The sequence below is a fragment of the Pundamilia nyererei genome, unplaced genomic scaffold (assembly GCF_000239375.1).
Source record: "Pundamilia nyererei isolate P.nyererei 1_Seehausen unplaced genomic scaffold, PunNye1.0 scaffold00178, whole genome shotgun sequence".
Classification (NCBI taxonomy): Eukaryota; Metazoa; Chordata; class Actinopteri; order Cichliformes; family Cichlidae; genus Pundamilia; species Pundamilia nyererei.
In genome coordinates this window covers 56,933-69,508 of record NW_005187579.1, presented here as the reverse complement: position 1 = coordinate 69,508, position 12,576 = coordinate 56,933, and the positions used below count along the sequence as shown (strand labels likewise).

The 12,576-nt window shown below is 42.1% G+C and overlaps 2 protein-coding genes across 10 annotated transcripts in view; one reads left to right on the top strand and one right to left on the bottom strand.

Moving 5' to 3' along the window:
• Nucleotides 1-2,565: 2,565 nt before the first annotated feature.
• LOC102206717 (ras-related protein Rab-7a) lies at nucleotides 2,566-7,911 on the top strand. Of its 3 annotated transcripts, none has more exons than XM_005746376.2 (6): nucleotides 2,566-2,885; nucleotides 3,058-3,186; nucleotides 3,434-3,560; nucleotides 3,671-3,889; nucleotides 6,152-6,277; nucleotides 6,396-7,911. In XM_005746376.2, the coding sequence occupies exons 2-6, from the start codon at nucleotides 3,125-3,127 to the stop codon at nucleotides 6,480-6,482; spliced, it is 621 nt and encodes a 206-aa protein (XP_005746433.1). In that variant the 5' UTR covers nucleotides 2,566-2,885; nucleotides 3,058-3,124; the 3' UTR covers nucleotides 6,483-7,911. The 3 variants fall into 3 exon arrangements, with proteins under 3 accessions (XP_005746433.1, XP_005746431.1, XP_005746432.1); XM_005746374.2 differs by having other exon boundaries at nucleotides 3,018-3,186; XM_005746375.2 differs by having other exon boundaries at nucleotides 2,566-3,186.
• Nucleotides 7,912-7,915: 4 nt separating this feature from the next.
• The window catches only part of hcfc1a (host cell factor C1a), a 12,586-nt gene continuing 7,925 nt past the window's right edge, over nucleotides 7,916-12,576 (bottom strand). For 6 of the 7 annotated variants that reach the window (XM_013914212.1, XM_013914206.1, XM_013914207.1 and 3 more), the window contains 11 exons: nucleotides 12,108-12,576; nucleotides 11,722-11,861; nucleotides 11,028-11,162; nucleotides 10,709-10,916; nucleotides 10,256-10,531; nucleotides 10,050-10,156; nucleotides 9,821-9,955; nucleotides 9,539-9,724; nucleotides 9,131-9,428; nucleotides 8,972-9,035; nucleotides 7,916-8,872 (listed from right to left, as the gene is read on the bottom strand). In XM_013914212.1, coding sequence (XP_013769666.1) covers nucleotides 8,833-8,872; nucleotides 8,972-9,035; nucleotides 9,131-9,428; nucleotides 9,539-9,724; nucleotides 9,821-9,955; nucleotides 10,050-10,156; nucleotides 10,256-10,531; nucleotides 10,709-10,916; nucleotides 11,028-11,162; nucleotides 11,722-11,861; nucleotides 12,108-12,576 — 2,058 coding nt within the window. In that variant the 3' untranslated portion in view covers nucleotides 7,916-8,832. The remainder of the gene's footprint in view (nucleotides 8,873-8,971; nucleotides 9,036-9,130; nucleotides 9,429-9,538; nucleotides 9,725-9,820; nucleotides 9,956-10,049; nucleotides 10,157-10,255; nucleotides 10,532-10,708; nucleotides 10,917-11,027; nucleotides 11,163-11,721; nucleotides 11,862-12,107) is intronic. The other variant, XM_013914211.1, reaches the window with a different exon arrangement.

The following is a 12,576-nucleotide window of genomic DNA, read 5'->3' as shown; positions in this document are numbered from 1 at the left end:
CACACACACACACACACACACACACACACACACACACACACAAATGTTCATACTGTCTGTTTCTGAGGACATTTATTGACATGATGGTTTCTCTAGGTCCTCACTACAGACTTAACTAAGTGAATAGCCTAAAGCTGTTTCTGACCAACACCCATAAAACTGAATCTTGACACTCACACACCTTCTGTTTCTTTCTTCTTTCTAAAAGGTGTGAAAGAAAGGAGGAGCAGACCGGGGTCACATCCAGAAGGTCCTCACTTTTTCAAAAAGTCTTCACTCCATGGTTGTACACATCTCCATTACTTTCACTGTGATTGAAATAAATGTTTAGGCGCTTTCTTGGCACCCAAACAAGCGTGGACTTTGTGCAGCAGCACAGCGTTATGAGTGTGTCTCCATCCATTGTCTAATAAAGTTAGGCGGGCACTCACGAGTGCCACTCACAGAGATACGCTAGTTTTTCTGTTGCTGTTTTTTTGCAATCTCAGTGTTCTGCTGCACCTCTGACAGTCACTACAGGACATAGATATGAAGGAATCTCAGCATTGTGTCAAGTAGTTGAGTTTTTCTTTTCTTATAGGTTTTATATTCTGTTTTTATTTGACGATTGCACAATTTTTTTTTTTACCCCTCTTATGATCACAAATATAAATTCTGCATTGTTTATATTTTCTGTGTCCGTGTGTTTCAGTAGTAAGTACTACTTCCTACTTATTATTGTTTATATTTTATATATGCTTTTATGTTAACCTCTTGATAACCAGCTTCCAATTTAGCTCATACATTAGGATAAATAAGTAACTTTGATACTAGACAAAGAAAAATTGAACTCTACCTCATCTGTCATTAATCTAGAATCTCATTTCTAAAGGCAGGCATCAAGTAAAAAAAAGTGTGATAGTATTGGTTTGAAAACACAACATGTTAGATGTTGAAACTGATCAATTGTATTGAGTTCTAAAAATGACCGGGAAGATTGGGATTAGAAATGAGTACATCAGGACGGCTCAGCTAGAGATAGAGTTCAAAGGAAAGCTCAAAATGGTCTGGGCATGTGAAAAGTATGTAGCAGATCAAGCCGACAGGCAGGTTGCTGGGGATAGGGTGAGGTGGAAGCAGATGATCTGCTATGGTGACCCCTAAAGGCAGCAGGTGGAAGAGCTGAGGAGACAAGTGAAATAAAGCAAATGTTGCTCATTCGTGCCTGATAAAGGATTTCGAGGGTTTCAGCTGCTTGACTCCTTCTGTCATATTTTTGCTTCATAGTGCACCAGATGTTTTCAATGGGTAGATGAGGGATTGTGACTGATTGCATGGCCTCACTGAAAACAATCAAGGCCTTCACAGAGGCAGTTTATACATCCAGTGTGCGCTGATGTGCCCCATACTATCACGGGTACTGCCTTTAACCGTGCTCTGATAACAAGCCAAATGATTCCTCTACTCTCCAACAGCAAGGACACAAAGTCCATGATTTTCAAACACAATATCAGCAAAGAGAGACCAAAGAGTTTACACTTTGCCTCAGTCCATCTTATATGAGGTCAGTCCAGAGAAGAGCTCAGAGTTTCTGGATCATGTTCATGTATGCCTCTATGTCTCTGTATGGTGGAATTTCACCTCACATTTGTGGATGCAGCAAAAAAAGTTTACTGACTGTGACTTTCTGAATAATACTAAGATGGGATTTCCACTTCAGCATCATGTTTAAGATCAGTATTGTTTTTTGTTCTTCTTTACGCAGAGATTTACTGAATCGTTTAATGATGCTGTTTAGATGACGAAATTCCCACATTCTTGGCCATTTTATTTCAAGAACCATTATTTTTAAAGTGTTAATTTTCATTCTGTAAGACCCAACAATGACACTAACTGTATACTGAGTTATGGTAATTATTTCGCCTCATTAACCTCATGAATCATGAGATTTTCCGTTGGCTTTTGGCAGTGAATTCAACATATTCTTATGATGATTGTATGATTGATGTATATATAGATAGATATATATGAACCTGTCCTCAGGTTACTGTAAGGTTTTTTTCTTACACTAACCTGAACACTCAAAAGTGAAACGTAAAAAAAGATGGCAGAATTTGATTACTCCAATAAAAGGAAACTCTGAAACATCAAAGTACAAAGTGTGAGTAAATGTCAGCATTTTAGCCTTTCTGATATGTCTCCTTCTTCTTTTAGCCTTTTTTTTTTACATTTAATTAAAATATTGATGATATTTTAACTTTCATTAATAACTTTAAACTCGCAATTAGTTAAAAACACTAAACTGGTCATTTAATAATTATTCAAAGCAACCCTACCTCATGGCTCTAAGCATATCTGTCCGAGAAGAAAAATAAACCACCTGAGGTCTATACTGCCCTCTAGTGGGGAATAAAGGAAGGGTTTTTTTGTTTGTTTTTTCAAAAATAGAACAAATTAGCGTCTAACTGGGATTTCAGTTCTTGTAAAAACGTCAACTTCTGCAGATTAGTTCACTCCCCTACACAATGACTGCGATTTTATAAATGAGGAAATGATTCGAGGTGTCAGCCAGGTGATTCAGGTGCAGCAAGAGGGGAGGAGTCAGAGAGAAACTCAGTTCGCTAATTAAAACCTGCCAGCGAGCAGGTTATCTGACCCCAGTTACTGACTCAGAGTTGAAGTTGACTGTTTTTCTGGAACAAGAAGATCCGGAGTTTCCTCAGCTCAGGGTTAACAAACTCAGAGTTGTTCCTGGAGTAGAGCCCTGTTGCTGAGTCTGTGGACCTTTCATACAGGAATGAGGAGAACGCGGCTGTGTGCCAATCACCTGTCATGATGCGGTGCCTTCAAAGCACAGCCACTTAATTGGAATTTTGGACATTTAGTTGCAACTTGCCAGCAGTGTGGTAAGAACAAAAGAAAAGAAAAAAAGAAAGAATATATTTAACACACGGAGGAAATCACTTGAAAACTTTAAAACAATAATAATAATATTAGTATTTTAGTTATTTTATCTTAATTTCTAAATCTGGCTATAGGCGTGTGACACGTCCAGTCATTGAAGGCGCATATTTCTAGGGACCCGTGAAGGCATCGGCAGCGTGAGCTCTCGTGGGTTCATACCGGCTGGGCCAAACAATCAGACATGGATATGAGTGACAAAAAGGGTCCTATTACACTGAAAATAATCCTCATAGGAAACTCTGGGTGAGTTAAAGGGGCATTTAAAGGTTCTTATTAATTCCGCAGTTCCACCGATACTTGTTTCACTTTCATTTACTCCGGCTTCTGTTCATAGTTTAAGACATAATTCCAAATTCTCAAAAGTGTGAAAGTGTGGGCTTGTATTTAACGGCGCAGTGCGATGCAAGAAGAATAATGCGCCTGTCTCCGGTAAAAGAGCGAGAGGTCTTCATTTTGTCGAGTTCCACTAAACATGTGAGTGTTTACTTAGGGTGGGAAAATCCTCCGTCATGAACAGATACGTGAATCACCGCTTCACCAACATGTACCGGGCCACTGTGGGGACCGACTTCCTCTCTAAAACAATCAGCATAGATGGGGACACAGTCACGCTGCAGGTAATTCACCTGTGCATTTGGCAGTGAAACAAGCCCCCGCACACCCAGGAACAAGACACTCATGTCATATAGGATGATTAATCCCATGTTTCCCACTGTGTGTATGTCAGATCTGGGACACAGCAGGCACAGAGAGGTTCCAGTCTCTGGGTACACCTCTGTACAGGGGAGCTCACTGCTGCATGCTGGTGTTTGATGTCACATCCAAGGCCAGCTTCTCTGCTCTGGATGGGTGGAGGAAGGAGTTTTTGATCCAAGGGGAACCCAAGGATCCTTCTGATTTCCCTTTTATTGTACTGGGCAACAAAACGGATCTGAGCGACCGAGAGGTTAGTCAAAGTCCTCTTCTTTCAGTCGGTCTCAGTGAGGCATCTCCAGGTTTACCACACACGTGGCTCAGTACAGTTTTATTAAATGCAGATTTGTTGGAACCACGACTGAACTATAACATCATTTTTGTCTTACCTGCTTTCCGGCCTGGTGCTGTAGTGGGAACCTGTGTGATCACTTAGGTTTAGGACCTTTAGTCTACATTGAGCTACCTTGTTATCGAGTTTGTTATCAAATTGCTTCAATTTTGCCATTCTGTGTGTATGCAGTCACTGGGCACTTTTAAATGTACACCTTAGCTTAGTTTTGCCTTTAGAACTGCCTTAATTCTTTATGGTGTAGACTCCCCAGGTGGTGGGAAAAGATTCCTCTGAGATTTTGATCCACAGCCTCACACAGCTTCTCCAGATCCATGATGTGAATCTCCCGTTTGACCACATCCCCGAGGTGCTCTGTAGGATTCCAGTCTGGTGACTGTGGAGACCACTTGAGTAAAGCAAACTCATTGTTAAGCTCAAGAAGCCACTTTGATATTTTTGAGCTCTGTGGCGTTATCCTGCTGGAAGCAGCCATCTGAAGACGGTCATTAAGGTATAGACGTGGTCAGCAACAGTTCTCGGGTAGGCTGCGGTATTTAAACCTTTCTCAGTTGGTACTAAGATGCCCAGTGTGCTAAGAAAATGTGTCCTCTCACCATTACACCACTAACACCACGACCATCAGCCTGAACTGTTGGTAGAATGGAGCCATGGTTTCATGTTGTTCACACCAAGAGATTTCTCTTTTCTTTCTGAAATACACTTATAAATTACATTCTTGCAAAGGAAATGCAAGTCACAGTGAGTGTTAGATCAAAAGTGAAGTCTCTATTAACATTTTGTATTCTTCTGTTCTACTTTTGGTGTGAGCGCACAGTAAAGTAAGCTGCGTCCAGGGTAACCAGGTGTCCTACTTTATGTGGAGGCTGCACAACATTTTTTTATCTCCTGTCCCTCAGTCTCACATTTTGATTGGCTCTGGTATTCAAAAGTCAACACTGCAGGAAAGATACGTGAAGAAAGCATGGGTCAAGTGCAGGTTAACCTCACTGTTCTACTGCCTACCCAAGGAGGAAAACTGTAAATCACAATCAGTGCAGATTTTACTGGAATTGGATGGAAACTACTACAAAGAGAAAATGCAATGAATCTACAAGAAAGCCTGAAAACTACTTGAAGTCGGTGGAAGAAAATTGTCAGTTGATATTATTTTGATTCTTATTCAGTTTTGCAGAATGAAGAAAGCTGATGCAAAGTGACACACTGCATGTGACTCTCACAAGGAAGTGGCAGCTCAAAATCAGATGTGACTATCTATAGCCACATCCCGACTCAGACCTAAAAATGATTGACGAAGAAGCCAGCAGCTGAAATAACAGTGTACCCATTTAAGTGTTATTGGGATAGAAAGAGAAACTGTCTAAACGATATTTAGCTTTCCTTTGTGCTTATTTTATTTGGTTAGGCAGAGTTGGGACATTTGAATTAAAATAAAATACAAAAACACAAGCTGAAGTCTGACAGAATAACAGTTAACAGTGACTACTACATTACGTATAGTAGTCACTGCACACTTTATAGAGATGCGAATGGAAATCCCTTTGCAAAAATATTTTATGCCTGTCAAAGTGTTGTCTTTGGGATTTTTAGTAGATTCTGGTCAAGAAATGTGAACAAATGTTTTTAATGACAGGCTGCTAGTAACGGAGCACCTAACAATATCATTTGAAATGGGTTTGCTATGTTTTCGGTTATGTGAAGACTTCATGCGTTGAGTTAGGTGGATTTATTTAATGCTTGAATGATTTGTAGATTAGTGTCTATGACTGGATTGAACAGAGGGAAATGCAGTCAGTGTAGAAAGAAAAACTTTGAAAGACCTTCAGAAAGCCTGAAGAACTATTGGTCAAGATCACTGGCTCACTAGGAGCAAATATAAAGAAATCAGGGCTGTGTTTGTCCTTTATATTCTTAATGCTAAGCCTTTAATCTGCATAATCCATGTTTATTAACTCTTACAAATCAGATGTCAACATCTCAGGATGGCTCTCAGCATGACAAAAGTGACCATTGTTTAGTTTGACGTGTTCTGGTCACCACAGGCTTTCCAAGCCCGCTGCTCGTGAAACTCAGTTTGCCAAGAAGCCCATCCTTTAGATTTGTGTGTTTGATTCCACACATTACTCTGATCCATCATGTGCGTAACATTTTGTTTCCTCTCAGGTGTCTGACAAGCTGTCCCGGCAGTGGTGCGAGGAAATTAGAGCTGAATACTTTGAAGGAAGTGCCAAAGAAGATCTGGATGTAGAGAAGCCGTTTTTGAGAGCGGCTCAGCGTGGCTTACAGCAGGTGACTCAACTTGTCTTGTGTTTACTTTTAATAAACACACACGCACAAAAGCCTATTTTTTTTTTTTATGTTTAACATGTTTATTTTTTGATGATAAAAGATACATTACTCCCTACAGTACAAAAAACACACATTGGAAAATACAGGACATTTCCAGATAACCTGCAAACAGCCGAGAGAAACTCGCAACACCTGTGAGTGCTGAGAGGCGCACTCGTCCCAGTGTGGAAGGGGAAAGTTCAGAGACCTCGGCACTGCTGATGAGGACCTATCTAACGAGGGTGCAAAAATAGTGACCCAGCAAAGGTACTGTGGAAGGAAAGGACACAATTGTATACCACATGGAGAGAGGAACAAACTCATTAAATGTTTTTTCTTCTTTTTTTCTTTTTTTTCTGAGAACCTTCAGCTTATGGTCTAACTTAAGGCATCACTACTAAAATACACTGCTTTTTTGCATGCATGTCTAGTTTTGTTCAACAGACACACCGACACGCACAAAATTATGAATGCATATGAAGAGAAAGTTTTCATTTCTAGAAAGTAATCGGGAGAAATCACAAACAGAACCCGAGGTACGGGCCAGAGAAAAAGCGGCAAACCCGGGCTCTCATCTTCGTGGCCGTCGTTACCATCACAACTGAATCCACTCTTACAAAGTAGATATACACTCATGTCCAGTCAGAAACCTCCTCCCTGTACAAGTTTTGTATTGTAATGAACCTAGCAGTGATTCGGACTCCTACAGTGAATCAGCTTGACAGAAGCAAATTAGGGAGACTATATATATTTATATATATATATATATATACGTTTCTTTTATAAGCAAAGACACAAAAGGCAATCAAGAGATGACCAACATGTAAAAACAGTTTGTTACAGGTAATTATATAAAAGGCCAAGATGTTTCCTTTTTTTGTTTTGTCTGGTTTTTTTTTTTTCCATTCTTGCTCTATGAATGAACTAATTTACAAGTGAGTACACTCCAGCTATGTAAGCTTTCTTCCCAAGACATCGCCGTTCAAAAGACATATGGGTTTTACATGTCACAGTTAGCTCGCACACCATCTGTAGTCTGGAATACAGAGCCGTGGAAAGGAACAAAAGATTTATTAAATGGATTTACATACATCAAATAGGGGAAGGGAAAATAATTCTACTGATAATTTGCCATTCTAAAACTTAGACGTGAGGACAGCACATTCATAAGCGTAAAAAGCATAGGACAACTGATCGGGATATCATGGAGGGGAGGGGAAAGGATGGAAAAGATCTGATGTTGGTCTTTTCTAAGCCTCTCCTCCCCCTTGTGTTTCCATGTTTGGCAAATGAAGCAACACAAGTATCGAGTAGTAAACAAAGTAAAAACTCCTCTCCCTGGGTCCACATCAAAAGTTCCCTTCAGTCCTATAACCTCTGCGGTTTCTACTTGGAACAAATACAAAAAGTCTTTCTCACTTTCATTGCCATCTGTTAACAAGAACATACAACCAACTGAAGATTTTTTTTTTTTAAAATAGAGTGGCAACCTCAACATTAGCCACAACATCTTCCCATGAACACAAATTATTGGGATGAACAACAGTTAAAAAAAACTGATGTATTTTTTTTTTCTCTTAAAAATGCACACAACATACACATACACACAGAAGGAAAAAAGCTTAAAAAATACAAAAATAAACTACACAAAAGATCTTCTGCGTCATTGCTTGCCAATTTTTTGGGAAGATTTTTTTTTCCATGTGTGCTGCAAGTCTCAGTCCTAGCAAAGTCATTCGTTCTCTACAAATCTCTTCCTTTTGCCATTCCTCCAACATGTTGGCCACCAGTCCTCATCTTGGGGTAAAAAGCGCACAGTGATGACATTACCAGGAGACTGGAGTCCAGTACGATGACTGTACAGACTTGGTTCTCAATGAAGCAAATTAGTTTTGAGCAAAATAATAATAATAAAAAAAAAAAAAGTCCTCCTTCACAGAGGACAAGTGCTTTATTTGATTCCATACCGATTTTTTTTCCTCTCATCTATACTAATGCTTCCACAGCCTTTTTCAACACTGTACATCATTCCATGTAGTCTCTCTCTACATCCCCCCCAGAATCCCCCAAAAACACAGGAAAAAGAAAAAGGGTAACATTGCGCTCAGGCTGGCTCCCAGTTTGTGAAAGATGTAAATGCTTCTCTATACTGTTCCAACTATTGAAATAAGTCAAAAATAGGTGTTAAAAGGATGGAAGGGGATGTGACTGAAAAAGATAATGTGCTTCTAGGTTTGTGTTGCTCTAAAAATAGTACGACCAACAGAACGAGGAGGAAGGAGGGTTTTATCTACAGAAACATCTCTCAGATCAACTTTCGTCTCGGCTTCATATGGTTGTTCTGCCTCCATTGCCGTCTCTGTCTGAGACATTTGGGGAAGTGGATGGAGGATGAGGTTAGGATGAGGATGAAGAGGAGAAAGGGTGAAGGTCAGTCTTCCTGATAAAAAGACAGCGAGTGGGGTAAAAAAAAAAAAAGACCAAAAGAAAAGACTGGGAGGGATCTCCAGGCCACCTCACTGGTCCGTCCTTGCTTTCTTTGGACCAGTAGACTTACTGCAGGAGAACACACAAAACCAGAATAAGTGCTGGATGTTTTATTCATCGATGAAATGTTCCTGTGTGCACGATATGAAACATGAATACTGTACTTACGTATCAGGAGAGGTGCCTGGTCTTTTGGGGGCCGGTTTTGCAGAGGAGGCATCTTTGCCAGATTCTACAGGGCATTAAAGTGGAGAGATTCAATCCATCAACAGCAGCCTCAGTAATTAAGTATTTTTAATATTTTAAAGAACTTATTTGTGAACTCACCTTGCAGCCATCGAACTTGTGTGGCAGGACCATAGCCCTTCTCGTTACGGGCGGCAATGCGGAAGATGATCGCTGGCTTGGTGGTGTAGTCGATGTGTGCGTTAGAGAGGCTGGACGACTGAACCAAGCAAGATGGGTTGGGTCCACAATACACACGCATGAAGGCTAGCTGGGCTGGGGTGGAAGCCTTGGCTTCAGCTGTTTGGTTGCTCTGGATGGCCAGGTACACAGAGTACTCAATGATCTTTCCTGACGTCACCGAGGGTGGCTCCCAGGTTAGGTGGGCACCATCTGGGCTCTGGGGGGGGATACAGTGAAAAGATGCTACTTGGTGCCAAGACCATGGCTCATGTGATCACGTATGGCACACCTGTGAGTAAAATCTATAATGCAACAGGGTTTGTTTACCTTGCTGATTTTGATGGCACAAGGTGCCCCCGGGAAGCCTGGTAGGCAAGTCTTGAAAGCTGAAATCTCAGAGAAAGCTCCACGACCGCAGGCGTTGATTCCAGCAACACGGAACTTGTAAGCTGTTCCAGGCTGCAGCTCCATTTTCTTCATCTGGCTGTAGTCTGGTATAATGCCAGAGTCATCCTACCAAACACATAAATACAAGTTAGATAAAGATGGATTCTTGTAACGCACATCAATATCATTCTGAACAAGAAAAGGCTCCCTGAGACAACTTACATCTCCTTGAGAATCATCTCCTGGCACATAGTAGTGAGTGACAACCATATTTGTCACTTTAACAATCCCAACATCAAACCACTGGTTCTCCTTTTTCACGACAGGCTTCACTGGAGCTGGCTGAGGGGCTTGCTTCTGCATGGGAACAAAAACGGTCAGCAAATTCCTCCTTTCCTCTCTTCACCTCAACTGACATAATCAGAAGTGCAGCAGCACCAAAATGACTCACCTCTCCCTCAATGCCATTGGCGACCTCTGCTAGAGTGGCTGCTGCTTGAAGTTTAGCTGGACTTGCCACAGATACAGAGGGTGCAAACGTACTTGATGGCGCAAGCGCTGTGCAATGTCAAGAGCAATACAAAAATAATCAGTCTGCTGTAACAAACAGTAACATTCAAAGTAACTATAAAAAAACCAAACACAACACAAACATACTCTCAGCTGTGGTGCGTGGCAGGAGAGAAGCCACAGCACTTGTGACTGCAGCGGCCATTTCGTTGTGCCCATTGCTCTCAACAGATGGATCATTGAGGCTGTCGGCAGGAGCAAGACCCTCGGTGGGCAAGCTTGTGTCCACCGTGGCCTGCTGAGCTGCGGCCTGAGCCTCCTGCAATTGTTGCTGCTGTTGGACCAGTGCTGCAAGATCTTGCTGGGTCAGCATGATGGGGATGTTGGTGGGTTGCTGGTTCTCTCCAGCAGCATCGCCTTCATCTGTAAGTTATAAATTTTTTTATGAATAGCAAGATCACAGAGAATTCAGGAGTTTCACATCTAGAGGAATAGTTTTACTGACAAGTGTCCTGTTAACTAGAGCCAGCCCTTGAACTTAGGCTATGCTATGGTTCAAAATTCGAAAGTCTGTGAACAAAAAGCTTTGATTCTACTCACTCATTACGGCTTGCTGAGCTGCCTGGAGGACCGCCTGGATAGCGAGGGCCTGGGCTTCCTCTGTGGCTGCTGCTTGTGCAGCCGCCTCTGCTGCTGCAGTGACAGCCAGTTCCTCGTCCGACAGCCCCGTCACCATTAGTGTGGCTCCCTGGCCCTCAGACATCAGCTCTGAAGGAAGGTTCAAGGCTGTCGCTGCTGCTGCTTCTCCCTGGGGAACACATTAAAGCAGTCCCATCAAAAAAACATGGAAAATGCATGACTGCAAAGAATTTCAAAATCAAAGGCCAAACAGACTTTTTTGCCTTCATACTTTATTCACCTCTGCTTGCGTCTCCATTGCTGCGGTTCCTTCCTCAACAGGTGCAGCTTCTGCTGATGCTGGCTCATCAGTCTGCATGGGTTCCTCTGTGGAGCTAGCTGCAGTGCTTACTCCCTCTGTGATGGATGAGATCGACTAGAGGGAAACAAAGAAATCATACCCCACAATGAGAAAGAAACTCTGGAAATGACATTCTTCTTACATATTCGTACACACATATTGACAAAAGTATTAGGCCACACTTCTTAATCTACGAAGTCAGGCGTTTTCAGTCCTATGGCCACCGGTGTTTAAATTCTGGCACCTACCAATACAGTCTGCCTTTACAAACATTTCTGAATGTTTTGTTCTAAAGAGCTCATAGATATTCAGCGCAGTAATGTAATAGGACGCCAACACTCTATCAACACTCTGCTGACTCAATACCTACAGGATTATAAACTTGCTCTGGCTTTCTCGTCAGCACAAGTACTGTGCACCAGGAGTTTCACAACTTCAGTTTCCATGGTCAAGCAGATCCTTTAAGTGTAATGTGTAGGTGGCCTGGTACTTTTGTCTGTACAGCATATCAAATTCAGAAATGCAGCCCCAACGTGGACATCTACTAGGATTAGTTTTACCACCATCACCTAGTCATACTGGATGGTTTTTAGAAAAGGATCTTATTTCGACAGGAATGATGTGGTATTCTTACAGGCACAGAGGGTCCAGGGGCTGGTGTAGACTGAGTGACAGTAGTGATAGCCCTGCCCTGGGTGGTGCCAGTTGTTGCTGTGGTGGATGCCTCTTCTGTGCTGCTGGTACCTTCTGCTCCTTCTTCTGTCTGCTGGGTTGCTAATGAGACATAGTAACATAGCTGATTTCTAAACAAACTACTTTTACTGCTTAGAGAAAAACAATCATCAGTCATGTGAGATCTAGATGTTATTTTAAGAAATATCAAGACAAGTGTAATTTAAAAAAGAAGAAAGATTGAGAGTCACCACACAGTGTACGGAAACCTAACTTGCTGTTAATTATAAAAGAAAAAGAAAAGAAATAAGATTATTCAGGTAAAATGTACACAGTATGTTTACATACCAGTGCCTTCACCTGTCTCCATGCTACAAGTGGCAGTTGTGGCTGTGTTAGTGGTCCCTGTCTCGTGTGTTTCACAGGGAGGGTTGGAGCAAACCCTTTGGACCAGGGCTGTTGTTGTGCTGGTCTGGTCTCCTCCCATGCTGGAGGTGGCTGTGGACGGAGAATTGGTGGTCCCCGTCTCATGGGTTTCGCAGGGTGGATTAGAGCACACGCTCTGCACCGTGTCTGTCTGGTTTGCATTCATGCTAGATGAAGCTTGTGTGGTGGAGTTGGTGGTGCCCGTCACATGGGTCTCACAGGGCGGGTTGGAGCACGCCTGCTGCACTCCTCCCATGTTCGACGTTGCTGTGGTAGCCGTGTTTGTTGTTCCGGTTTCATGGGTCTCACATGGTGGGTTGGAGCACATGCGTGGCGCAGACATGTTTGAAGAAGCAGTTGTGGCTGTGTTGGTAGTTCCGGTCTCATGGGT